This window comes from Melospiza melodia, chromosome 4 (assembly GCF_035770615.1).
Source record: "Melospiza melodia melodia isolate bMelMel2 chromosome 4, bMelMel2.pri, whole genome shotgun sequence".
Classification (NCBI taxonomy): domain Eukaryota; kingdom Metazoa; phylum Chordata; class Aves; order Passeriformes; family Passerellidae; genus Melospiza; species Melospiza melodia.
The window spans coordinates 16,717,704-16,745,076 of NC_086197.1; the positions used below are offsets into that span (position 1 = coordinate 16,717,704).

The 27,373-nt window shown below is 43.4% G+C and overlaps 1 protein-coding gene across 1 annotated transcript in view; it reads right to left on the minus strand.

Moving 5' to 3' along the window:
* The window catches only part of TMTC1 (transmembrane O-mannosyltransferase targeting cadherins 1), a 143,112-nt gene that overhangs the window by 75,127 nt on the left and 40,612 nt on the right, over positions 1-27,373 (minus strand). The window contains exons 6-8 of the mRNA XM_063154031.1: positions 13,848-13,929; positions 12,813-12,916; positions 975-1,164 (exon numbers count right to left, since the gene is read on the minus strand). Of these exons, the coding sequence (XP_063010101.1) occupies positions 975-1,164; positions 12,813-12,916; positions 13,848-13,929 (376 nt within the window). The remainder of the gene's footprint in view (positions 1-974; positions 1,165-12,812; positions 12,917-13,847; positions 13,930-27,373) is intronic.

Genomic DNA, 27,373 nt, shown 5'->3' on the forward strand with positions numbered 1-27,373 from the left:
CCCATATTTGCCATACAGCATCTGTGAATGTATTATCTAAATTAATAACTCTGCAGTCTCAAACTGTTTTGGTTCATTTTCTGTTTCTTATCAGGAGCACAGGGAAGACTGCCAGGGTAGACTGAAAATGTACATGACCTGCACATTTTAGCATAACAGGTATTAAAAACCTGACACCCTTCAATTATGCTTTTCAGCCATACACACATTTAAGGAAGAGAAACTTTTGTACTATTTCCAAAGTGACTACTGATACCTCTCCTAAAGAAGCTTCCACAACTCAACTGAAAGAGAAACAGCTTGTACCTCCCTATGATCCACAAAAAAGACCCTTCCATGGAAGTGCATATCTGACTTCTGACAAGGCTTATACAACCTCACTTTCACTTCTGCAATATGATTAACAGTACCTCTGAAATGCTGAATTGGGAAGTATGGCTTACCAACTGTATTATTTATGCTAAAGAACAATTTCCAGGTCATTTCCAATTTCCCACATTCCATTACTCTGCTGACAAAAAAAATCTCCTCATCAAGATGTATGCAAGGTTTAGGTTTTAGAAGCATAGCAAAAGGGCAAATAGAAGAATTGATTTTATTTTCAAAAGGCTCTGCAAATGACAGTTCCCAGTCCTGTTTGAAGTAAGTGACAAAAAGCTTAATGATTATGGGAGAGGCAGAGATGCTTAAAAACTTCAGTGGGGTTTGGATCATTAACAATAATTGAATGCAGGAGTCTGGGCCAAGTTCCACCCTCAAATCAGACCAATTAAAGACTGAGACATTCAGCTAGAGAGACATTTTCATCAGTTGAGCTTGCCTGCTTTAGCTATTACTGGAATGATTTTTCACCTCACTCCAGTGCATTCCAGTAGAAAACATGTGCTCACCAACCATCTCATCTGAAGACCAGGAAACAAAACACTCTTTTCTTTATTTTCTTTTAGGTTGTATTGCGTGGTTTTTGGTGTTACCTTGAACGCAGCAATGCAGTGTAGGCTGAGCAATGTCATCACCAGCAGCAGGAACAGCGTGGCCAAGTTCCTGACATCCCAGATGGACTCCACCAAAGGGATGCTGCCCACCTGCCAGTCGTAGCACAGGGTGATCGGCGCCAGCAGCAGCCACGCGTTGAAGGCCAGAAGGTAGGAATAAGTTAAAAACCTGCAAAGGAAAACAGGTCATGTAATACAAGGAATGACTGCCAGCACAGGAAGCATCCTCCTTTGGCATTTACCACATACCACACAGGGGGAGGAAACAACAAAAAAAACTAATCAACGTCACTGCACCAACAGGCAGCACCACTCCTCTTTGCAAACAGAGATGCTGCCATAGGTGAGGGGCACTTCAACAGGTCATTTGAAGAAATAAGATCAGCAATATTTACATGTTTCTATGCACCAGCCTTTGGAAAACTAACAGAACTTCAACTCCCATTTGAATGTTAGATTTTTGAAGTGACTTTCTGCCAGTTTAAACAATAAATTAATAACTACACAGGTACATACATATATATTGAACTTTTACACACTTCACCGCATCACTGCTGCAACACAAAATATCCTTTTAACTGTGTTTAAATTACAATTTAGAATTTCTTCTATCTGCACAACCTGGAGCAATTAAAGTCAGACCCTTTTCTCTTTGCAAATCAAGGAACAGGGAGAAAATACAGAAGAAAGGAGGGGCAGAGTGATTCTTAGCTGATCCCATCACAGTCTCTTAGGGCTGGGGCCAGATTGCATGAGATGTGCCACAGAAGTGATGGGCAAGTAGGGATTTCAAATTGTTGTAATCTTCAATAATTGTTATTCTCAATAGAGAGGAAATTAATGGGGAATGGAAATGGGGAGAGTGCTCCCCTCTGGGAAGTATGTAGAGCTTTCAAAGGACTAAAAAAGAACAGCATGTGTGCCACTGGGTTAAAGAAAACAAGAAAAAAAAAAAAAACAACAAATCAAACCAACAACTCTCTGTGCCCCAGGCTTTTGCTTCTTGGCATCTACTTGCCAAAAAGTGCATCTAAAGTTGAAATAGTTTTAAGTACAAGAGACTGCAGATTGATTATTCCAATAATTGTGAAGTCAACCAAGTAAAATTGTGACAGCCTTCAAAGAGACAAACCCATCCTTTGCTTGCAAATGGAATAGTCCAAATTGTACACAGCACCAAAAATGGCAAATACTCAAAAAAAGGAAAGAATTACATTCTATCCTGCACAGGATTTCTTCCATCTGAGCGTGCTTCGGCAGCTGTTATCACACCCAGTTGCCATGGTACCTTGCAGGTTTATTAAAATGGTAACAAAGGATGGCAGAAATGTCAAGGCATGTAGACAGAGGATTGTCTCACTTGCCACTTACAAACATGGTCCTTTGTGGTCAAAATGCAGCCCCTTACAACAGCACTTAAACATCAGATTTGTGGCAGAATGGTAGGACACTGAAGCTAAGTGTGACTCCAGGCAGGAAGTTCCCAGATGGGTGTTGGGCCCTGAATTTCTGTGAAAACACACTTAAATAACTACAAAGTGAGGGTATCAATTTCTCTTCTCATCCAAAAAACAAATGTCTCCAGCAGCACAGTGACCCAAAAGCAAGGAGGCTTACTGAGCTGGAATGTGTCATTGTAAACAGTCTCAGAGGCACATTCTCATTTTCCCACAGATCCTTCTAAATTCCCAATTCTGGGAAGTGGAATATTTCCACATTTTTAAGGTTTTCAGCCATTTGATACACCTCTCTTCCATCCCCTGCACTTTCCTCACCTTCCCACCCTGAGGTACTAAACAAAAGGGAAAGAAAGAAAATCAATCTTCTCTTAACAGAGGCAGCGATTAAAAAGCCAGTTCCTATTTAAGAGAGCATCCCTCAAAAACATAACCTAATTTAGCTCAAACAATTCTTAAAATTTTGATTGTTCACTCTTCCTAAAGAAACAAATGTGTTTTCTAGTCACCAACCCTTCTGGCACACATTACAGAGAAACATAGCAACACTAAATCCTCTGAGAGTTAATCACACCAAGGCACTGACTCGTGACATTCTGTGTGCCCTGACCCACCTCGGCTCAGCCACAATAAAACACACTTCTCCATCACCCTCAGCACATCAGCTCAGAAAAGGCTGCCAGCATTTATTTACAGCTACTTACTTCAAAGCCAAACTGAGATCCATTTCTGGCTTTATTGTTAGAACAAAAACATGTCTATTTTGATGAATCTGGATAGTGTCATGGCATATGATATTGCTACTACAAGTATGTACATTTGACAGGATTTCCAGAAGCACTGAGTTAGTTTTGCACTTGATGCTTTAGGAGAGCCCAGTTTTTGGAGGGAGTGTCCTTTTATGCCCTGGCATATATTAACATTTTCAACAGGCATCACAATATTCATAGAAGTTTGTATGCAAACCACAACACACACCAGAAAACCTTCCCCTGCTTCCTCAGACTGGGCTGCTGGGTAGGAAGGAGCAAGATGACATTTGGGATCTGTGCAGCACTGCAGTTAAGGACAGACTAGCTGCTTTTTTGCATCTTCACTGATAAGGCAGGAGCTGATAGATCCTTACACAGCACAGAATAAATAAACAGTTTGCTGCCATAACAAATTGAGTCCACTCAATTTCAGAGGCATTCAGAGTAGCCAGAGCAGTGCGAGTTCATGCATTTCTGCTGGAAGGGTAGGATAAGCTGCTGCTGAAGATGGGAAGACAACTCCAGGCCACTGACTGACTAGGACAGGTTTGCAAACAAGTGTCTATTTCCAAGGGCTTGTGAGGTCTCAGTCCTCCTTAGGAACCATGTGCACTGCCTGGTGCCAGAGGCAGCTCCCAAAGGAGAACCATTGCTCCACTCCACCATGGCAATAATTAGCCTTTAAATACTGTCTTCCAACAGCAGTAAAACATTTTAAAGCCTGTGACAATCATCACCACCACTGTACAGTCAGGTGGCTGGCCTCTGCAGACGCCCTCCTGGAGAACCCTTGGCTACCTCTCCTGGCAGAGCCAGAGCTCCCTCTCTGATGGTGCATTCCAGATTGCAATGCAATATGTATTCCATTACCATCTGTATGGCAGATTGCTTTTGTCAAGTGGGCCTTATCAAGTTTGCCTTATCTCTCTCTCTGAGTGACCACAATGGCTCCTCCCTGGGGAGGGGACATTGCTGATAACAGGCCATTGAATGTCACTGCATGACTGATAAGAACTATAACATCCCACTGTGAGATGCTCCACCCAGAGGGAGGAGCCAAGCATTCCTACCCAGATATAATCCGGAGGTTTTGAGACACCAGCACAGCTTTCTCCACTGGATTCCCCAGAGGAACAGCTGCCTCTTCTTCCACTGGATCTTCGGAAGAAGACTACATCCTTCTCTACAGATCCCCCCTGCTCCAGCAGAACCACCCCTGACACTCTAGGAGGGCTGCAGCCACATTTCCAATTGGACTGCTACCAACACCCTGACCCACAGGGTGTCAGGTTGGGTTCTGACTCTGTCAGTGTTGTTCTAGTTTACTGCATTGTTTATTTTATCCTTTTATTTATTTCCTTTCCCTATTAAAGAACTGTTATTTCCTGCTCCCATATTTTTGCCTGAGAGCCCCTTAATTTGAAATTTATAGCAATTCAGAGGGGTGGGGAGGGTTTACATTCTCCTTCCTTAGCAGACTCCTGTCTTTCCAACCAAGACGGTGCATGCGACATTAGCAGTCATGGTACCGAGATCCATGGAGGCACTGCCTGACTTTTGGAGGCACTCAAACAAAGCCTTCAGCAGGCTCTGAGTCAAGCAGAAGTTTGGATATGCCTTCAGCATTGGTAGCCTGTCCTTGAACATGATGGATGGCTGTATAAAATAAACCATTTCTAAACTATCGCTATTCTGTACTAGGAACAGAAAAATAACAAGATGTTAATAATAGTTACTGACAATCCAGGGCTGCTTTTTATTTATGGCTCTCAAAAGCATATGATATTCCTTCTCATCTATGTGGCTGTCCTATCACAAGACTAAGGAGAAAGCTAAACACAGGAGAAAGTTTGGAAGAAACCTCTTACCAAAGCCAACACCTCAAGGAACTAATTTGCAAATTTTGAAAAGACTTAAAGATTCTGAAATCACTCCAGGAGCTAATTACATTTCAGCAGCCTACCTGCAAATGGCAACAAGAGTATTTTCTTCTAATTAGTTGACTGAGTGAATTACATTTTAAATTAATGATCTTCTTGATATTGCTTCTAGTGGCTGCTGGAATTCCAAAGAAGAAAAATTCCTGCCTGCCTCCCACGCTCTCAGTTAATCCCATGAAAATCAGGGTATTACTGGTGAGGTGACTGAAGATTCTGCCTCTTAACTGGCAAACAGTTTTCCCCCAGGCCAGGTAACAGCATTTGCATTGCAGCAATTTTTTTATTTGCAAAATGAACATGGAAATCCACATTTCAGTGGGTTTCAAGTGTTCTTTTCAATTCTCATCATCTCTGGCATGCTCAGAAAAACACAGTTCCTCCTGTAGGTAGCCAGTGTTGTCATGGCAATCCAGTTTGTTTAGCTTTCATTTTTTTCAGTTTCAATGTTCTGTTGCATGCTTTGAGATAAATACAGGATGATTCATATCTAGAACATGTTGCAGAAAACAACTATCTGAACTGATTGTTTCTGCTGCAAAATGAATGCAAAAGGGTACTACTCAAAGCTATAACAATATGACAGGAAAATACTTGAGGAATTGCTGTAATAGACACCAAGGAGCTTGGAAAAGCCTTCATCTCAGCTCTGCCAAACCCAGGCAATCAGAGCACAAGGAACCTGAGACTAGGTTAAAAAAAAAAACAACAAGATTTATAGACATATATGAGGCATTTCCTGTCTTTTCTGATTTTGGAGCAGTTTAAGCCTTCTCCCCACAGCACCGAGGGACTATGGATTTCTTCCTAAAACTGTGCTACAAGAGTGATCACAAAGCTCTGACCATGTCCCACCAAAGCTGCATGGAAAAGTGGGGGCCTATATGATAACAGTGATATTTTATATATATATAAAATGTGCATTATATGTATATCATACATATAATTATAGACATATACATTATAGATTACATGTATATATAAGAGTGATACTATTTTTGCTAAGTGCATACTTTGCTGCAACCCACCAGACACTCAGTTCTGGGCCAGCCCATCCCATTCCTTGGCAGACAACCCTACCCACAAAGACCCATCAGGGTACCCACCTGCAAATGAAACATCTCCCAGCACTGGGGATTTTAGCAAAGCAGAGGCAAACCATTCTCCTCATTGGGGAAAAATGGACCTGTCTAGAGGGCAGGTAATAAGTGCACTTAACTAGTACTTCGGGAAAAAAGAAGGGGAGGGTCTTTCTTTTTGGGGGGGAAAAAGGTAGGGATCTGAAACAGAAGCAGGAATACAATTTTTGCCCTTTCAGAAGTCACAGAACCTGTGGTTATGCGCTTCTGACACAACCTGCACACTGCCAGGCACTCAGAGAGATTTCAGTTCACTATAAGGGTAAGAAGAGCTTTTTTATTAGGGAAAAGAGCTTCTCATTTGTATTAACAGCTGAACTGATTTTGGCTCAAGGCTCTCTTCATCCTCTTACAAAGCCCTAAACCCAAGTGTGTTTGACAAGGCAGTTCACAATAATGCCCTCCTAGGACACATGTGGCTGCAATTATAACCAGGTGGTGGTGTTTCAGATATTGCCTTCAAATTGGAATATTTACACTCCCCCTTGGGAACTCCCAGTACAGTCATACCTTCCCACACGAGTTTATTTTTCTGCTCTGTATATTGTCAGCCTGAACATTTTCTTTTCAGAGCCTTAGAAGAAAAAAATTCCCACTCTGTCTATCCAGCTCATTCAGAGATAGTGGAGTAAACTACTACACAAGCAGCAGACAGACAAATTCCATTTAGCATCCAAATGCAAGTATTAGACAGAAAATACTTGTAACCTGTGTATTCCCTTTCATCAAACCTTCTGCATTTAGGGAAAACAGCTGCCAATCAGTAGAGGACAGGAGTAGGAAGGACAGACAGGGATAAACAGGGAGCTGCAGCTTGATGAATAGCAAAGTAACTCCTCTGGAAGATGAGCTTGTGTGCACCAGGGACATGGGGAAAAGCAGACATGCTGTCTTCTACAGCTACACTGCCTGAAGAGCTTTACTCTGCTCTGTCAGTTGTTTCAACTCTGTGGCTAAGAATCTGAACAATACCGAATTCTCTAGGAGAATTTGAAACAGTGAAACCCAAGCCTCCTGTCAGAATCTCAGTGCTGGAAAACCTGGGACTGACCTCACAGTGTTTTCCCTCTGAGTGTGCTGTGGGTGAGGGCATGCCTTGTGATCACACCTGACCCTCAGCTCCTCACCAACAGCAGCACATTTCTGTGCCATGCAGCCCAAATTCACCAGCAGAGCCCAGCAGTGGGCAACTGCTTCAGGAGAGGATCACTGAGGCAGCAGCAGATGGAGTGTTCTGTGAACAGCCACTGAGATCCTCAAGAAATTATAAACCAGCCCTCATAAACCTGCCAGGGTAATGTTTCTGGAAATGGCTCACTGTATCCCAGAGCATTCCCACCCAGTGCTGGTGGGAGCCAGAGGGATGTTCTGGGCACGCTGCTTTGCCTCAGAGGCTGGCCACTCTCTACCCCTTCTTGTGGAAGGATTTTGGAAAGCAAATTCAGACACAGACTCTGGCAGGGAAGGCTTGTTGTGTAACCAGCACTTGCAGCAAGCACCACAGCCCATTGAAATGCCTATCAAATCCCAGAGCAGCACTGCCAGGGTGTGCCCATCACACCAAGAACACTTGGATGGGAGAGGTGCTGAAACCTTTCCTGTGGCTCTGGGAGTGCCACCTTCTCTGCAGAGTGGCCTCTGCTTTGGAGAATCATCTCCAAGCCAGGCTTTCCCCAGTTCCCAACACCCACTGGAATAAAGACTACAGTTTGTATAACTTAATGTTTGGGCTGTCTGGCCCCTGGGTAGGCATGACAGCAATTGTTACCAACATTGCTGTTCTCCCTTTTGTTAGAAGTGATCCCTGACTGCTGAGTGCCTGCAGATAATACATCTAGGGCTGAACTTAAACACCTTTGAGCACACAACAGAAAGCACTGACAAGCCAGGCAGAACCTCACCACCCAGGCAGCGTGTGCCAGCCTGGCTGATTAAGAGCTGGTATGTCACAGGGGTCTATTTTAATGCTGTTTTCTAGCCTAAGGTCCATGAAAACTTCATATCAAAGTAGTTGCTACACTTCACTTCTTTGGCAGAGCTGGCTGGCACAGGGACCCATTTTCCCAGCACAGGTTCATGGTTTCCCTCTTGGTAGTTCATTGCCTTTGAAGTTACAACTGGGATGATTAAATGCAATGCTCAGAAAACAGTCATAAATCTCTGTGAAAAGGATTATGTGCCAGTTTTTATGTATAAGCACTTCTTCAGCTTTCTGCAGCACTGAATTCTCATTTACCTGATTGAAACAGCACAGCAATACAGCAAGCCAGCTTACAGAGAGAACAGTTCAACCACAGGACAATGTTATCTCAAGGCAGTCCTAGCAGAAATGCATTAACTATTCAAGGAAGCACCACAAATAACCTGCTTCACGCCCAGGGTGATCAGCCACCAGAGATCACAAGGCAAATGCCAGCAGAAATTAATATAAGTTGACTCCCAAAGACATAGCTGTTTTTTAAAAAACAGACTTTTAATTAGAAATTACAGGTGAAATTCAATCTGTTTCTCACAGGTTGAGACACACTGCACAATGGATTTTTCCCTTATCTTGCCACAGTATTGGTAATAAAATCTGTTTATCCAGAGACCTCCTACTTCTTTCCCCTCAAGAAGGGCAGAAACATTGTGCAAAACATCTGAAGCATGTCAGCCCTGCGCTCAACACCCTCCTGACTCTGGAGCTGCACTTTTGGTACACTGTTTACATAAACCTGGGTAGCCCTTTCTAGTTGCATTCTGCCTCAACATCTGCCTGATACAAGCAAGAATGTTTGAACAGAGGTTTGGGATTGGTTTTTCTACCTCAAATATTGCTTACCCATTGCAGATTTTGAGATCAAAGTCTGTGTTCTTTAAGGTAAGGCCACTGGAGACAGTGCATCCTGCAGTGCACACCAGCCTGGATGGACAGGCTTCCATGGCAGGGCTTAGGAATAGAAGGATTCCCAACACCTTCATTTCTGCCTCCACTGGGAAAGGCAGTGACAGACACATCTCATCTTCTCAGACCACCTTTGCCAAGCAATGTATTGAAGGCCATGGAAATGTGGCTCTCATTTGTGCCCCTAAACTTTGAGGCATTTGGGAATATCGCTGGAAATTTTAACAATAGTAATTTAGTGAGTATACTGAACAGATGACTCCTTCTAAAGACTGAAAAACTGTCATTATTTCAGCATATTATGCCCTTCAATTGTTAAATGAATCCTTATCTGTCTACTTTAATTTATACATTTGTGTTGCCCAAGATTGGAGACAAGTTACATAGAACACAAAGGCACTTCCTAGGGCCAAACTGAGCCACATCAAAGGTCTACCCAGCAGTGACCAGAAGTCCATGCCAAGTAAAGCATAAAAGATTATAATTTTCCCCCAGATCCTAGCTGGGGAGTTGGATGAGTTGAAGTTTCAGAGTTGGATGTGGTCTCTGCATATTTAGTAGCCTGGATTTCTTATTTCAACTTGGCAAATCTCTCTTTGAGCCTGCACAAATGTTCAGCACACTCCTGGTGTCCTGCAGGAAGGAGCTCCCAGCTCAGCTGCCTGTTGTGTGTCACTTCCTTGGCTTGCTTGGAACCTGTCTCCTCTTAGATTCCTTTGATACACCCCGAGTTCTACATGCACAGACCCCTCACACCCCCAGTCCTGCATTCTAGGCTGTATCAGCTCCCAGGGATCACAGATTCTGACCTCACAAGTCACTGCTTTTTCAACCCCCTAGCTGACTCCTACCCCTAATGGTGGCCCCAATAAACCCTGCCAAAGTCACAGTGCTCCACTGGGTTCATCCTGTGTCAGCCGACACCCCAGCTCCAGATCTAACTCCATGAACTTCACAAAGGCTGCCACACATTTCCAAACTACTGTTTTTCTTTTTTATTCCACTGTTATCAGCCTTCCTTCCAGTCCCACAGAGCTGGCCAAGTCTTAGAATAATTTTCAGCTCTGTTGAAAGCATAACATTTACCCTGGCGAGACATGCGCAAAAACCACACTTCCAGCTCAAATGAAGACAACTCTTTGAAAACAAAAAACTCCCATTTTTGACCTAAATAATCTTCAGAGTTACAAAACAACTTGCCCCACTGCCTGACTCTAACCCTTGCTTTGGCTACAGCAACGATGTTACTAATCACTTCAAGAGCACTACCCAAAACTGATCTTCCTTTTAGTTTCTGGTCTCAACACCAAACTTAGCTTTTCCACTGCCTTCTTCCCAATTCAACCCAACTTGCAGCTAACATCTTGGCTTCAGTGCTAGATGTTAATTACTGCCTTCAAAACCTTGTTAAACGCTTCCCACAGCAGCTCTTCACACGCTGCTGCTACTGTAGCTGTCCACAGGTGAGGAACACACCCTGCTTAGGAGCTTCTCTGAAGTTGGACTGTAAACACAAACGCTCCTGCAGTATAGTAGCAGGGTGTCCCCCAATCGGTGAATAACCCACAATGGCTCCAGTGATTTCAGAAGGCTGAACAATCCCTTCATTAAGCTATACTATATTATGCTACATACTAATACTATACTATATTCTACACTAAAGAAAAACCTGTGAACCCCTTTCAGACAGTCACAACATAGCTTTGACCTAACTGGTCAATCAATCCAAACAACCATCACCAGAATCCAATTAACAAATCACTTTGGGTAAACAATCTCCATAACACATTCCACATGTGCCAAACAACAGGAACAGCAAATACAGGTAAGAATTGTTTTCTCTTCTTTCTCTGAGCTTTCTCACTGCCTTCCCTAGGAAAATTCCTGGGGAAGTTGTGCCTGCTGCTCTGTGCGAAGAGAGCTGTGACCACACCTGCAGCCCTCCCCTGGACTCATTCCAACAGCTCCATGCATTTCCTGTGCTGAGGACTCTGGAGCTGGATGCAGTGTGCCAGGAGGGATCTGACAAGAGCAGAACCATTTCCGTACACCTTCCTGGAATCACACCTATGCCCCTTGCTAGCTCCACTTGTTATCCCAATCCTGTACTTGGGATGAGTGGCACAATGCCAGCTGGGCAGCAAGAGCTCCAGCTTTGACCATGGCAGATAAAACCTGAGATGAGAGTCACAGTTTGAGTCAGACAGAGGAGGAAGGACAAGGTTTGCTGCCAGTCCAAGGGTCAGAGGGTGCACCATGGGCTGTCAGTTCAGAGAGGGTCACTGGGTCCCAGTGTACCTGCAGGACTGACACTGAGACCTGCTGAAGGGACAGGTTTCCTGAATGGAGGATAAAGCCTTCTGGGTAAATTGGCTAAAATGAGGATTAAGATCAAGCTCAGCAGAAATGGAAGAGCTGGGATAATTAAAAGGTTTTAGAATCCCTTCAGAACAGTAATACTGCTTTTTACTGGAATGGATTTCCTTAATTAGGTTTGGAGTGGGTAGGTGTTGCTGGACTGCAGGTGAAGCCGGGGCTGCTGCTGGGGCCAAGGGAGGACCTCAGCCAGCAGCTCTCTGACTTGTTTTTCCTAAGGCTGTTAATAAAATCCACAGTGCCAGTGGTAAAAATAGTCACTGTTTCATACCCTGAGAATGACTTGGCTTTTGGGTTTAGAAACCCCTCCCCTGTCATTACAAGAGGCAAAGAGACAAACACACAAAGGAACATGTGCAGCACAGAAGAGGTAACTGAAATTAGGCCAGGCTCGTTTGTGACCTGGTGACCCCCATCTCAGCATAAACATATCAAAAAGGGACAGCAGCAAATCCTTCATGCTGTGCTGCACTAAGTCTGGTATTAATAACTCCACGAGAAACAAACACGTCAGAGCTTTCCAAACAAGACAATGTGCTTCCTGGAAGCACTTCTAGCCCTGATGGTAACAGGAGCTGTTGCCACGTTATCATAAAGGTTCCCCGAATGAGATCCAGCCCAATTCTGCAGCAGATGTTGAATAAGGATTGCTTGGTGGTAACCTGTGTCCAAGCTGCAATTTCACTGTTGGAATGAGGAGCCAGCAAGCCAGAACTGACACACAGGAAGTCTGCTCCCATTTTCATTTGAGACATCAGGAAATTCCTCCAGAAGGCTCCAAAGTGTCCTTCAGTAGCTAAACAGAGCAAACACTCATGGCCCATCCACCTTCACTGCTCAGTCACTGATATTACACCAAGAATCGCGGTCACCCCCTTTTTATACAAACTTCAGCTGAAGCCAAAACTCTGCATGCTTCCATCCCACATTTCAGGAGCAGCCAGTTTTAAGATTTAGGATTATGCCTCAGTTACTGGGCTTTCCAGTCCTGTGCTCAGGCAACTAAATTATATTCTTTGGGCTTTGCATAATAATAAGCACACATTTTTCAGTAAGAAAGCACCTGTAATACAACCCTACAGGACCTGCAATGTGCTTTGGGGTTCAAATAGTTTTGGTTGCTTTCTATTCCAAGAGAGAGAGAGCAATATGAAGAACCAAGTTAAGGCAACACAAGATTTTTCATTGTCATCTGCAAACCATTCTAGTGTAAGAAAATGTAACATCAAGACCACACTTTTGAAAGCTTCTGTTTGACTGCTGTCATCATACCTTGTCAGTAAATATGGTGAGAATGAGGCTGGATTGTCCTGCTCTGAAAACATTGGCATGGAACCTCCCATTATCCAGAGACGGAAATACAGCACGAGGATCACCTTCAAAGAAGAAAAGAAGAACACCTAAGTTAGAAATGCACTACTAAGGAGAGCTAAGGCCTCCAGCAAATGTTTTGTTGTGATAGCTCTCCATGCTGTGCAAAGCCAGTCAGCTCAGCAGTTTAGGCAAAATTCAAGCTTGCCACCTTACCCAGGGAGACAAACCCTTGGCACAGAGCGCACTGTGACTTTGTGTGTCCCTCCTCCTGTCTGCACTACTGCCAGCAACTCACACACCTCAGCACCCACCACAAGGGCAGCACTCTCAAGGACAAATCTGTCACTCTGCTGCAGTGTAGGCTGCAGAATTTTGCTACTGATCTCTACCTAAATGCAGAGGGGAAAATCATGGATGATGTCTTAAAAGTCCTTATCATTTATCCACGCTGGCGTAGGTGTAAGGACAAGCTCCATCAGTGCTCCTCATGCTGCACAATCCTAATTCCTAGAAGGATTTCTGAAGCTGCCACTCCTTTACCTTTCTGGTAAGCACTTGTCAAGGGACAAGCAAGGGGACCTGGCTCCTGGAGCAGCACAGGGAGCTGCACACCCAGAACATCCCCATGGAAGTGCTTGTTTTCTCCTCTGCAATGTGTTGAGTCCTGTGTGCAGCACATCAAGCACCAGTTTTTCTTACAACTCTTACCTGCACTGGCATTAACAGCATGTCACTGACAGGGCAGCCCAGTGCCACAGAGTCCCCTGTATTTAGGGCAGGAAATACCTGCAGATGATTACATGGTTGCAAGGGCAACCACTATAAATCAAAAGATTTGAAGTGGAAACACAGTAATATTCTTGTCTCTGCACAGTTGAACTTTTCTAGACTAATTCCCAAGCCTAACTTTGTATTAAGATCTACCATGAGAGATTTCTGAGTCTTTTGGGATGCCACTATGCATTGCTATTGGTCAAGTCCATTCATACTTACGTAGCTTATCACCAAAGCAGCTCTCTTCAAAAAAGGCCTTGCAGTATACAAGAAATTCTGGTTGTTATTTGCAGTCAGGTAGCTGAAATACAAGGAAACAAATGTTTGTTGAAGTACTTTGGAACACTAACTCATTTTTCAAATGGAGAAAAATGTGTGCATTGATTTAACCACCCTAAATACAATAATAATGACATCACTCCAACTCTTCAAAGGTCTTTCCACATAAGTAAAATATTGAGACTAGTTCAAGTAATCCACACTATAATACATTGCAGTTCTGCCATCAAAATCTGGTCCTGGTGTGTTTGTTCGTTTGGTTTTTGTTTGTTTGTTTTTAAATCTTCAATTAACCCCTTAATCCTCAGAAAAATCCCAGGTGTTTCTCAGTGAGATTGCTGCCTTCAGACTCCCAGAAGACTAGACAGAAACATATTTTTAAAAGGTCACCCCAACAGAGCAATTCAATTTTAGACTATGATTAAAATGCAGAAACTCCTTGTTCCCAGCTCTCTGCTCAGTCTCTAGAGAGGAGAATAACTATCTAGCAGAACTGATTCTAAGCATTTTTGGGAGTGTATTCTGCACATTTAAGTTTCATCACAAGCCTGCTGACAAAGTGCTATGATAATTAATTGCACAGAGAAACACACACGTGGCATACTGTTGTAGGAATGTTCATAAAACCCTTCCTGTTTCTCAATGAGTAAAATGAAACTGTATTTGGAGCCAAAACCATGCATTTATTTTAATATAGAATAGAAGCACTTGCCAAAGTCTAAGGAACATTTTTACTATAACAAATAGTGCCATATCCATGGCATTAATTTCATGATAATTCTGTGTCTATTGAACCTTAGAAATGCTCCATCATTGTAACAAAGCAATGACAGAAAAATACAGAAGAGACAAAAGGAATATTTTAAACATATAGTAGGTAAAAAACTATTGAAAAAAATTACAACTTGTTTTAAGAAGTTATAAATATCAAGTCAACAAAATAAATTCAGAAGGAAAACCTTTGCAGGTTCTTCTGTATAACATACAGTCAGTATCAGGATACTCTATTTAAATGATTTACAAAAACTGCAGTTTGTATTGCAACACCTTGGAGCAAGCTACCCTTCCAAGCATGAAATCCTCATATGTTTCTCCTGTGAACATGGAGCATATAAAACACCTCTTATTTCCTCTCCAAATTCCTCAAGACAGTCTATCACCTGACTGCTTCCACCCTTCAAGTCTTTGAAAAAACAAGACTGAAGCACTTCCTAATGCAGCCAAGAGTCCTTAATACCTGGGGTTTTGTTCAAATTTTCTAAAGTAGGAAGTGTGCAAGCCTGGTCACCACGGCAAGATGAAGAAAAGATTACACTGCAGGAAAAAAAGCACCAGGGCAAAGCCAGCAAGAAACAGAGGCAGCATTTACCAAGATGAAAGAAATACATCTGGATGCTCTGTACAAAGGAACTGCTCTTCAGAAAGCTTTCCCTAAGTGCCATGCCTAAAACTAAGGAACTAAACCACACAGCATAGAGCAAGCCAGACAACTTTCAGTCTTTGGAGTCTACTAACTGTGAAATGTTGACATTTAAGCACCAAACCTGACTCAAATGTCAGACTAGTCTACAAGGGCTGAACGCCTCAAAGTGCAAAGTTTCTGGAGTTCCCACTGATTTCAATCAGGCTGCAGCAAGTACAAGGGAGGTGAAACTAAGCCTTCAGCTTTGTCTGCCCATGAAAGGTCAGGTTGGCCTTCAAGAGCTCGCCATGGCCCGGCTCCAAACCCACCGGAACCAAAGGGAAAGCCTCTCACTGACTTTAACAGCATTTGGACCAAACCCCAGGCTTTTGTCCCCTGCTGGAACCCTTTATGAAACTCAACCCCCTTGTGATTTGCAGCAGGAAGTGTTTGGTTGCACTTGGTTTACATTTTTATGTGTGGAGAGAGGAGAGCCCTCTATTCATCACACTGCCTGACTCCTCAAGAACCTGTTTTTGCTCACTTTTACTTTTAACTCTCTGCAACACTTTAGGAAGGAATTTTCCATTACAAATGTTTGCTTTGGGTAGAATTATTCTGGGAAAAGATCAACTAGAACAGTTCAGCTCTTTTTCCAAGGCTTCGGTTACAGACAGAGGAGCACTTTTATCAGTGTCAAGAACTCTGCCAACTTCATCCTTGAGAAGCAGCATCACCTCACGCCAACGACCCAAAACTTGTGAGGTGGCCATCATCTCAGGCTGTGTGTTTGCCCTCCTCCAGAGAAGCCACCAGTGGTCAGGCAATGAGTAGTTCCATTAACAAGTGAAACTTTTCCATTAAAGAAAGCCGCTGTCCTGAAGTCTGTCTGGAAACAACAGAAGATAACATGGTTCAATGCTCAGCAAGCCTGCTCTCCACCCACCAGACTGACCTGCAGGAGTGGCATAAAGGACAGGTCACACTCAGTGCCTCAAAGCTTTAGAAGAACCACGTGGATTCCCAGAGCACCTTACTGAGCTACCACTTGTGTCAGGGAAGGTAGCTAGTGAAACATCTCAGTCTGGTGCAGGTGGAAGAACAACATACAGTTTGCTGAATGAAACCAAATGAACTGCTAACGGGACGTGGATGAGTGTCCTGGGCTGTCAAGCAAATTGTATTCTCTTTGCCATCTGTATGGCAGCTGTCTTCTGTCAAGTGGGCAGTTTTCCTTATCTCTTCCACAACCACTCCTCCCTCCAGGGAGACATCTGCTGATAACAGGCTATTGACTGTCACTGCATGGCTGATAAGAACTACAGCATCCCACTGGGAGATGCTCTGCCCAGAGGGAGGAGCCCAGCATTCCTAACTGGATATAATCTGGAGATTCGGGAACACCAGCACGGCTTCTCTACTGGATTTCCAGAGGAGCAGCTGCCTCTTCTTCCACTGGATTTCAGAGGAAGACTACAGCCTTCTACAGGATCCCTGCTCCAACAGAACTACCCCTGACACTCCAGGAGGACTGCAGCCACAATTCCAACTGGACTGCTGCCAACACCCTGACCCACAGGGTGTCAGGTTGTGTTCTGACTCTGTCAGTGTTGTTCGAGTGTACTGCATTGTTTATTTTATCCTTTCATTTTCTTCCTTATTAAATAACTATTATTTCCTGCTCCCATATATTTTGCCTGAGAGCCCCTTAATTTAAAATTTATAGCAATTCAGAGGGAGGGGGTTTACATTCTCCATTTCTGGGGAGGCTCCTGCCTTCCTTAGCAGACACCTGTCTTTCCAAACCAAGACATTGAGGAAGTTTGCTAAACATCAGTAACACACAGCATGGAAAAATGCAGAGCTTTTTACATGTAGAATTGCAGCAGCTTTTTCCACGTTAAATCTCAGCTTGCAAATATATCTGAAGTTACACTGAACTTCACTCAGGCAACTTTAAGATCAGCCAAAGCTCTTAATTTTGTATTTAGCTAGGAGAAGCAAAGAAATTACTATTCTAACAGTTAAACTGTTTTATACCCCTCTTTAACAGCTGTCTTGTAAAAAGCCATTCACCAGTCACATTTGCACACCTTTCCAGGCTGCCAAACAGCCCTCTGTTCTTGGGAACCACTCCCTATCACCTGCTCCACCCCAACCAGCACTACTGTGGTACCCAAAACATGCCAAAACACACACACACATGCATTCACTCCCACATGAGAGTGGGTGTGGGACAGAGTTAGGGAAAGTGTGCTGATGGCAGCACCACACAGCAACATGCTGCCTCCCAAGTATGTGATCATTTCAAGGTGTGGGTCTTGCAGGTCTTCCTTAAAAAATTGTAATATTAGAGGAAAAAATCTCAGCTCGTCAGGTTCACTAAACAAGTGCAAGAAGAGCCCATTTGGGCAGAGGTTCCACTTCCACTTCATGCCAGCTTTCCCACAAAGCAACCCAGCATGTAATTGCCTACTGGCTCTCTTTTAAAAGCCTTTCAGGAGTACTTCCCAAAACAACCAGAATCACAACAAACAATAAACCCAAGGAAAGCCTAATAATGCAGGGACTTCTCTTGTGTAGTTCAAGCAGAGGCAAGACAGATATTTGGCAGTCCCAGCTTCCTGAAAAGCACTGCTCATCCTGGAATCAGTTGCATCACCAGGGCACTCCAAGGCTTTATAATTGAAGACAGCAGGGTAGGTGGCCCAGTAAAATTCAATATGGTGCAGTTTATAGGAACATACACTTTGCTGGTACCAGATGGACGCTGGGTTAATCAAAACAAACTTCTCTAAGAAGCAGGCAGCTTTTTTAATTTGCCTGTGCCATTGGAGGCACCTCGAGCTCACAGAGCAATGTGAAGCAGCTCCTCAGCTGCTGTTCATTGCAGACCACTATTGGAAACAGGTTTATCCCCCACTGCAGCTGACTCAGCTCTGGCATAAAACGTGAGCTTGCTCTGGGCTCTCTCTGAAGGCTTTCTCAAGGGAAGCGAATAAACAATTGAGATCTGTGGTGGACCCTCCATCAGGAATGTCTAAAAGACCAATTTCAGTTTGCAGCAGAACAAGTGTTGGTATATCAAGAGATTGTTTTGGCCAGGTCACTTCACTCTGAGAGGATCACTGCTCTCATTTATCCTCTGCCTAGGAAACAGAGCCACTTCCCACCAACGGCCAGAGTTTTGAACTAGCACTTTCAAACCCCAAATAGTAAAGGAAGATACTGGAAGGATGAATAAAAAAGCAAGGCTGCTCTCTTACTCCTAATTCTTGATAAAGGAAAACACCTCTAATCAAGAATATTTTTTAACTTAGACAGGGATATTTTAAGTGCATGTCAAAGCTTTAGGTCATTGATAGATGCAGATCTAATCCTAAATCAGCTTGACAGACTCCCCTGCTGAGAATAAGTTTTACAGGAGCCACATTCTGTCTACAGAGACCACCTTACCTCTCCTACCTAAAGAAGACTTCCTTATCACCTGTCCAGACAGCTGCATCTCTTTTTTTTCTGGAGAAGCATCTTTTCCCCCTAGCTCAGCCTATAGCCCTCCTTGAAGACGGCGCTTGAAGAGAAAGTGTGTGTATGTGATATCCCAGGGAGAAAACAAGAATAAAAAATCCATCATGGAGTAAAAAGAACGGAGTGGAATAATAATTTTAAAAAATCAATATATTCTACCACATCTGGATATTTAACTTGCTTAAAGTACTTGTCAATTCAGGGAAATAAAATACCAGTCATAGCTGCAGGTTTTGCAAGGGAGAAGAAAAACCCTCCTGCTGCCTTTCTTTATGGGTAGTCCTGACCTTGCCCACAGCATGTGTGTGGCATCCTTGCTCCTTTTCTCCCTGGAGAGCCTCAAACTCCAGCTACCACTGCCCACGCAGACCTAGATGCATAAACACACATAAACAGCAGCAGTTTTACTGACTCTTCTGGGAGCCATGGAGAGGTTTTATCAAAGTCACAACTGTTTTAACTCATTTTCACTGATAATGTCATGTATTCTTTGTGTACATTTTCAATTGTGACTGTATTTGGAATTCCTGCCATTTATTGGAGTTTTGGGGAAGGCAAGGGCAGGGCATGCACAGCAGAGAAGTTGATCCCACTCATGGCTTTTCCTTATTCTCTTAGGCAGTACATACTTAATTCTGTGTGGGGTGAAAGTAGACGAAGAAAACTGGGAGGAACAGGGAGAGGAGGAGAGAGAGGCACAGTGAGGATCAGGAATAGAAAGAGAAAAAAGGAAAGTAGCAAAATGCACTTAACAGATCAAAGACGTGACTGGGAACATGAAAAAGGGTTTCTCCTCATACCAGACATTCCACCCATGCAAGGAGGAGACAAAGTGGAGGAGGGCTAACAGGAAAAATAAGACCTCATCAAAGTATGGCCACCAGATCTCAGGAAACCAAAGCACCAAGGCTGCAGTTTCAAGCTTCCATTGATTTCAGCCATTTTATTGCCTCTGCACCACACACACCTGAGGCATAGGCTCATTCTTCCCTCTCCTAGCCCAGTGAAGGGCTCCTATAGACATATTTCAAGTAACTGCACTGACAGCAGCTTTGGTTGCTCCCCACACTGAGCTACAAATCCCTATTTACAGCTGCTTGTGTTTTTGACAAGCTTTATGCATTCAGGCTTAAAATTTTCTCTTCTAAGAGTTTATGTTAAGCTGTAGCTGTTTTCTTCCTCAAAAGTATCAGGTAAAACAGTTTAGCTTTTCCCTGAAAAAACAGCTGGAGAGATTTGCCCATGTTGACCAAGTTCTGAAACCACTTTATTGGGAAAACTCGGTGGTAGGAGACCCTCTCCTGCAATGCCTGTATCCAGCCTGGAGACCACTTGCTTGGACTGCAGAGGGCTGAAAACACGTCTGAAGAAGAGTTCTGTGAGTATGTGTTACAAGGAAGAGAGGGGATAAAAGGAGAAGAAAGGCAGGCAGGCACAAATTGAGGGGTGTCACAGACACATTTTATGAAAAATCCTTTCCTTAGGATTTTTTCTCCTGAGAAGCTGAGGGGCCTCAGGAACAAAATGTAAACAATGATTATCTGCTGCTGTGGAATGCAACAGGTGCATCTGTGATTGGTCTCATGTGGTTGTTTTTAATTAATGGCCAATCACAGCCCAGCTGTCTCAGACTCTCTGGTCAGTCACAAAATTTTATTATCATTCCAGTCCTTTCCTTTCCTTGCTAGCCTTTTGATGAAATCCTTTCTTCTACTCTTTTAGTATAGTTTTAATATATCATTTTCTTTTAATATAATATATATCATAAAATAATAAATCAGCCTTCTGAAACATGGAGTCAAGATTCTCATCTCTTCCCTTGTCCTGGGACCCTGTGAACACCATCACAGAGGGGGAAAAAAATGAGTCAGGAAAATATATATGGCAATATTCAGACCTTTGCTGCTGTCAGAGATCCAGGGCCAGTATCCAAAAACTCTGCTACCACTGGAGCTCCATTCCCTGGTGTCCCAGTGGGCACTCAGGAGCTGCACTGAAGCACAGGAAGCAGGAGAACCCCTGCTTTCCCCAGAGCAGCTCCACTTGCAAAAGCAGCTGTGTCTTCCCTGAAGCAGCCCAGCAGGAGGAGAAGAACCCAAAGCCACAGAGGACTCCAGGAGCCTGACTGGTGCCTTTGTGGGTGCACAGGGCAGGTCTGGCAGCACTGGAACACAGCCAGCCCCAAAGCACAGCACCACATCACTCTGCATGCCCAGGCTTGGGAAAGGGGCTGCTGGCACAGGCAGGGAGCACAAGGTATCTAAAGCACTCCCTAATCACAAAATTCTCTCTTACCTGACAGCTTTTATGGGAGGAAAGGAGGAGGTTCTCCTCCTCTCATGCACAAGGCTTAGTTATCACGAGTGTAAATTATTGAGGTGTCCCTGGGAATCAAGTGTCCCAGTAAAAATTTACAAACAAGCCATAAAAGATGTGGCAGCCTGCTGCCTTGCTTTGATGCTCTCTGTAAAGGGTTTCATGTCACTAAACACACACTGATCCAGCTAGCTGTTAATTTACAGAAGGAACCATGGTAGCTTTAACATTCTAAATGTCCAATTAGGGAATTAAGGATAAAACTTTTTTGCTGTTGTCTTTGACAAGGATGCCAATAAGCAAACTTTAAAAAGAAAAACAACCAAAAAGCAACAAAAATATGCAGAGAAAGGGCACAGAAATCAATGTCACTGGTTTTGGTGATCTGCTTTCTACTCCATGCATCATCCCTAAAAATGGAATAAGCACTGATGAAAGGCATAGGGGTGGGTAAGAGTCAGCTGGTCCCAATTCCAAACCTGAAACAACTTTTCAAGGAATTTAAAATATTTTACTGGTACAGAGTTTGACTTGAGGAAGGAGGGGAAGAAAGAAAATGTTTACAGGCAAAGCTGCTCTCAATCAGGGCAAATGCTCAGTTGTGGATTGTTGGGTTTTTTTCTTAAATATCTTTGCTCAACTGAATTATATTTTATAAGTCATCATTTGGGGTCAGGTCATCCCCCAAAGAAACCTTTTGGAAATGCTTGGAGAGGCACATAATGTTTTGGCTGTGAGCATTTCTGGTAAATCAAGTATAAGGGGTAAGCAAAAGTCTGGTTTCAGAAGGAAATATGGGCACAATTCGCAAAGAAATGCAGGGAGAAGATCACCTGAACCACTGGGAAATGTAGCCTGAAGAGCATTGCTTTATTTCAATACCTACCTGTTTGGAATTTTTTAAAATTCTTATATAATTTACTGGTAATCTGAAACTACATGTAAAATGCAATTTAAATCTGTATTTTGCACCTAATCAAGGAGAGGGGGAAATCAGGCATTCACAATTTGAATCCTTGACTTTGAGATATCAGGATGAAAAGAAGAGCACTCATCGGACTGCTTTGATGGGGAAGGAGGACTGTGGACCTTCAGGACAGTAAAACAAATGTGTATGGGGAGATTGATTGGTCCCTTTTCCAAAAACTTTTCCCATCCCTGAGCTACTTAAAACACAGCTTGCTGCATGTCAGTACTAAATACCTCAGAAGGAAGGTATTTCCCTTCCAGAAAAATCCTAATCTGACATCTTCTCTACCCTGTCCCTTTGCTTCTGTCAGATTAAGTAAAGCAATCTGTAAATATGCCAAAGCCATCTCTAAATACAAAATAAATGGTAAAAAACTCCAACCTTCCTCACTCTTTTCTCTTAGGAAAAAGTCTGCTATTTTTAACATCCTCAAAAATAGCTTGTTCTTTTTAAACACGAATGACATGAGTCTGTTAGCAATATAGTGAGAATCAAAATAACATTCTTCTGAGCTGATATCCCTTCAGAGAAACTTTTTGATGTTTGCAATCAAATGCAACTCGATGCCAAAGTTTTACTGCAACACAGAGGGAATCTGAAAGAAAACAATTCAAACATTGGCAGCCAATTACTTCTTTTGTCAGCAGCCCTGTAAGTAAATTGTGCCTGTGCTATTCCTGTTGGCATGAAATACCAAACACTGTACTTCCAACAACTTTTATCTCTGTTGCTTTTCCCTACAAACATCCACAAATCCTTCAATTCTTCAAATTAAAAATGGACTGATTCTTTCATCACATACATTGGTGGTTCAGTTATGACAGGGTTCATCTGTGAAAAATAAAAATTAAAAACTGCAATAGCCGGTGAAGATTAGTGGCTCACTTTAAATGGATTTCCTCTGCAAAGCTATTCTTTATATCTCATCTAAGCAGATAATAAATGGTAAAAGCCAAAAAGCACATCAATAAAAAAATAATTCTGAAACTTGGCAGAATTATAAAAAATAATTACATTTTATCCTATTTTGACCATGATTCAGTCTCATCTATTGCCAGAAAAATAAAACCACAAACGTTCCAGTCTTCTTTAAGTCACTAAGATATATTCACTTTGAACTGCATTGGCAACTTCCAAAGAGTAAGCAGTAGCAAGAAAACAACATGATTTTGTAGTCTCCATTTCCACAGAAGTGGGCTTAAATTCTGAAATTTAAAAGCCTGGCAAGCATGAAGGATCCTGCACAGTTTCTCACGAAAGTTTATGGAATATTGCACTCGGCCAAAAATACAAGCAGCCTCTGCCTTGGGGATTTTGCCACAGCCTGTAAGACATCCCCAGCCCTCTGCAGGAAGGGCTGGAGCTGACAGTGGGTAGGAACACCTTCCCACCTGGCTGAGAGCCTCTGCTCCAGGCACCCCTGCCAGAGGCACAGCACCCACCTGGATACAGGGAAAACACATCAGGAACTTTGTTCAGGGCTTGTTACCTTCCTGTGTTGCAACAAAACCAGCCCAGAGACTCCTGTTGGATTTACTCACAGGAAACAGGAATTTGCAGATTCTTTTTCTTTCCTTGTTCTCCTTTAAGATTTGTGCTGCATATGTTTGATCCTATCATTAAACACAAAAAACAGCCCTTTTTAAATAACTAAGTGAAAAGTACCAGCCAGCATGACTAAAATTGCCAACCAAGAAAGACAGAGAGCTGCTGTTATTTCTGTTTTTGAGTTATTGATTAAATGTAACATCCATAAAGCAGCCATCAGAATTGCTATTCCACAAGCATTCCTAGAGAAATAAAGACTTATTCCAAGTGCCAATCACATACACTCCTGTGGTTAAAACGCAATTAAACAAGTAAAGGATCTAATATACCTAACAAGCCAGACAAAAACAAATAATGGGAAGCTGAACTGAGGAGTAAAAACAAAGGTAAGATTTTTTTAAACATAATTAAAATTTGGGAAGTGTCAATACAGACTGGTGTTTGTAAGTCATTGAAAAACCTTTCAGGTTACACCTATGTGTATTATTTATACTCAGGCAAAAGGGCTCTTTTACAAAACATGTCTGAGAAAAGGAGGTTGCTGCAGTGTTTCCTGAGGAACAGAGAAGCAGTGGAGTGGAGTTTACCTGTCAGAGCTTACTCCAGGAAGCACCAGCTCACCCAAGTGCACTCTGCTTCAGCAAAGCTATTTTTGCCCACTTCAGTTTCGCTTCCTCCAACTGATAGCTCAGGGCTATGATGGGGAAGACACAAAAGGGCACTTCTCACAAGGGCCAGAAAGAAAAGGGTTTCACAAGATGGATGGAGTGAAACAAGGCAAAGCCTTGATGAACATATTGTGCTTCAGGCAACTCTGTAAAAGTCACATTACAAAAATCACCGTAAATCGCCTGCATGAGTTTAAACTCTTGCCCAAACCATCCGTGCTGCTTCACCCCACGCTCACCTCAGGGACCAAGAACACCTCTGCCCAACTCAGCAGTACCTCTTACAGAGCCATAAAGCCCTGCTCTCTTCTTTTGGTTATTGAGGGATTTTTAACCCTAATGATCTTGTTTGAGAGCCCTGAGCAGACCCAGGAGCCCCTCCCTCTGCAAGCAGCCACCTGAGAGCACAGCAGAGCAGCTGTCTCCAGAATTAGGACAGAGACATCGAAACACACAGAGGCAAATTGATCCCATCGATCTCTCAGAGAGTTGAGAAGCACACAGTCCTCAGAGACCTTTATTATTTCACTCTGCAATGAAAGGGCCTGGCAGTAAACTACAGAGAGCCAGTTTTATAAGCTAGGAGGGAAACGATTACAGAACATTATAGAACTGAAGCAGTTCAGGGATCTTCCAGCTGGTTTAAATTATTTGGCTTCCTTACAAACATATTGAAAGGGGAAAAAAAAAAAGGGAAAACTTCTGAAGGTCAGCCATGAGTGCTGTAGGTACCCCATGAAGCAGAGTTACCAATTTATTCTCAAGCATTTAATGTAGAGATGGGAAAGGGGAGGAAGGAAGAATACAGAGGGAGAAAGGAGGTTACTGCATCCATTTGCAAATATGGATTAAGGAATACCTGACACAAATGAGCAAAATAAAGAGAGGGACTAGAGAGTAACACAACTCCCTGGCCCCTCTGAGCTCCACTGACCACAGCAGGCAAATGCTCAGGTATAAATCTGTATTTCCCCAGGAAAGTGCTGAACTGACCCCACTCTGCCCCGGCTCTTGCTGCTGAGGGAAACACCAGCAATTCCCAGAAATTTCCAAAGAGAACAGGAGCTGATTCTTTGCCTCCTTCATTTGGTTTTCCTGTTTATTACACAAGCTTAGCTATTATATGTGCCATACTAAGAGTTTTGCAGGGTAGCAGTAACATATCTAAAATGCCTGGAGAGGAAAGAGGTGTTTGCTTCAGGTGAAACTTTTCAATTATTTCAAGCCAGATTTGCAAATACTTTCACCAGCCCCACACTGCATTTGTGTAAGTTCACAAGACAAACACATGGAGTTGCATTGACCAGCCTTCAGCAACCCAGGCTGGTGGGAACAAGAAGGAACATCTTAACAGCTTCCTTTTTCTATTCCACCCCTGGGAGGAGTGTGACTGTTACTGAATACTCTTTTTCCACATTTCTTATTTAGATAATGTCCAAAATAGAAACAAAACCTGATGTTCACTAAGAAATTATTTCTTTTCCTTTTCCATTTTGGGGCTGATGGCCAGCTGTGGGGTTGGACCTGATGCAAACTTGATCAGGATCCAGTGTCTGTCCCTCAGTAACATCTGCAGGACAGGGACTGTGCTGCACTACATCACACCCCTCACCTCCACCAACCATCTCCCAGCTGCACACAAGCTCACTTGAAAAAATCAAACCTGCCAGACACCTCATTTATTTCAATTTCTCTTTCTCTCTTGGTGATCTGTCTTCCTGACTCTGCAAGGCCAGATCTGATAAAAATAATATCAGCATCCAGCAAGTTATGGTAGAGGAAGTCAAAACCCTACAGACCCCATTCCACTCTCACTCCTGTCAACAGCTAGCTCTTACTGACCTCACAGCAGGAACCATAACTTCTTTATGATTATTTTTTCAAGCAACTCTTGGTAGAGAGCCAGCACTTGATGAAGAATGAGACAATCCCACCGGGTGCTATCCATCCGTGTCCTGCCAGCATTCCTGACACTGACCAACCCAGCATCCAGGATTTACAGTGCTCAGTGAGCACATCACAGCTCAGATCACCAGCCCCACCCAGGAGGGGATGCTCCCTCTCCTGCCCTCTCTGCTCTGCCCCAGAGAGCCTCAGTGGGGATCACACGGACCAATCTACTCTCACAAAACACCCCGAGGCACACACTGAAATCCTGGTGAAAGCTGCTCAAAATCCCTGCAAGAACAGTGGCAGCAAAGGGCGTAAAGGCTGATTTCCCTTTAGTCAAGGGAAATGAGCACCCCGTGCACCCTTGTCAATCAGCAGTGTATGGGGAGGATGCTCTCCTCTGAGTCAGTTTCTGGGGACCCTCTTTCTCCCCATCAGCAACAGAGATTTCTCTGTTGTCCACAGTTTATCATCTCCCTGTGGACTCAGTTCCCCCCCAAAACCCCACACTGTCCAAATGCAGCTCAGGCTTGATAAAAATAATTAGAGTGAGTACAGGAGAAAAACATCTTTTGGATCTAGTATTTCTTGTGCACAAGAGTGCAAGATACTTTCACCTTCTTGGCACACCTGCCTTTGAGTTCACAGCAACTGATGCCAGCTTTGATGGAAAAATATCTTGCTGAGCCTCAAAGAGCACAGGGCCAGCTTTCCCTTTGCTGCTCTGTGGGTCAGTCAAAGTGACAGATTCATAAAAGGAAAAGCTTCTGTCATCTCACAATACCAGCCACAGACAGGCTGCCTTCTGACAGGGGAAAAAAATAAGATGACTACAAATAACGTTGATATGGTAACACATGTTTAAAATCAATAATGAGAAGGCCAGAGGAGAGCTTATCCAGAATCCTAAGTGCCAGCCTGTCTTACAGCACTTTGGCAGAGGCAGCTCTGGAAAAACAAGGTGGAGATGCCTGCTTTCTGGCCTGTCTGTGTCAATGCAACCCCACCTCAGCCATCTGCTTCAGCCAAAACCCAGGGACCAAACAGCTCCTGGGATACAGAACTGGGGCACAACTTTGGGACCACACGGCTCAGGTGTGAGGGGGAGCACCTGGCTGCCCCACAGCCCCTGAATCCCTCCAGA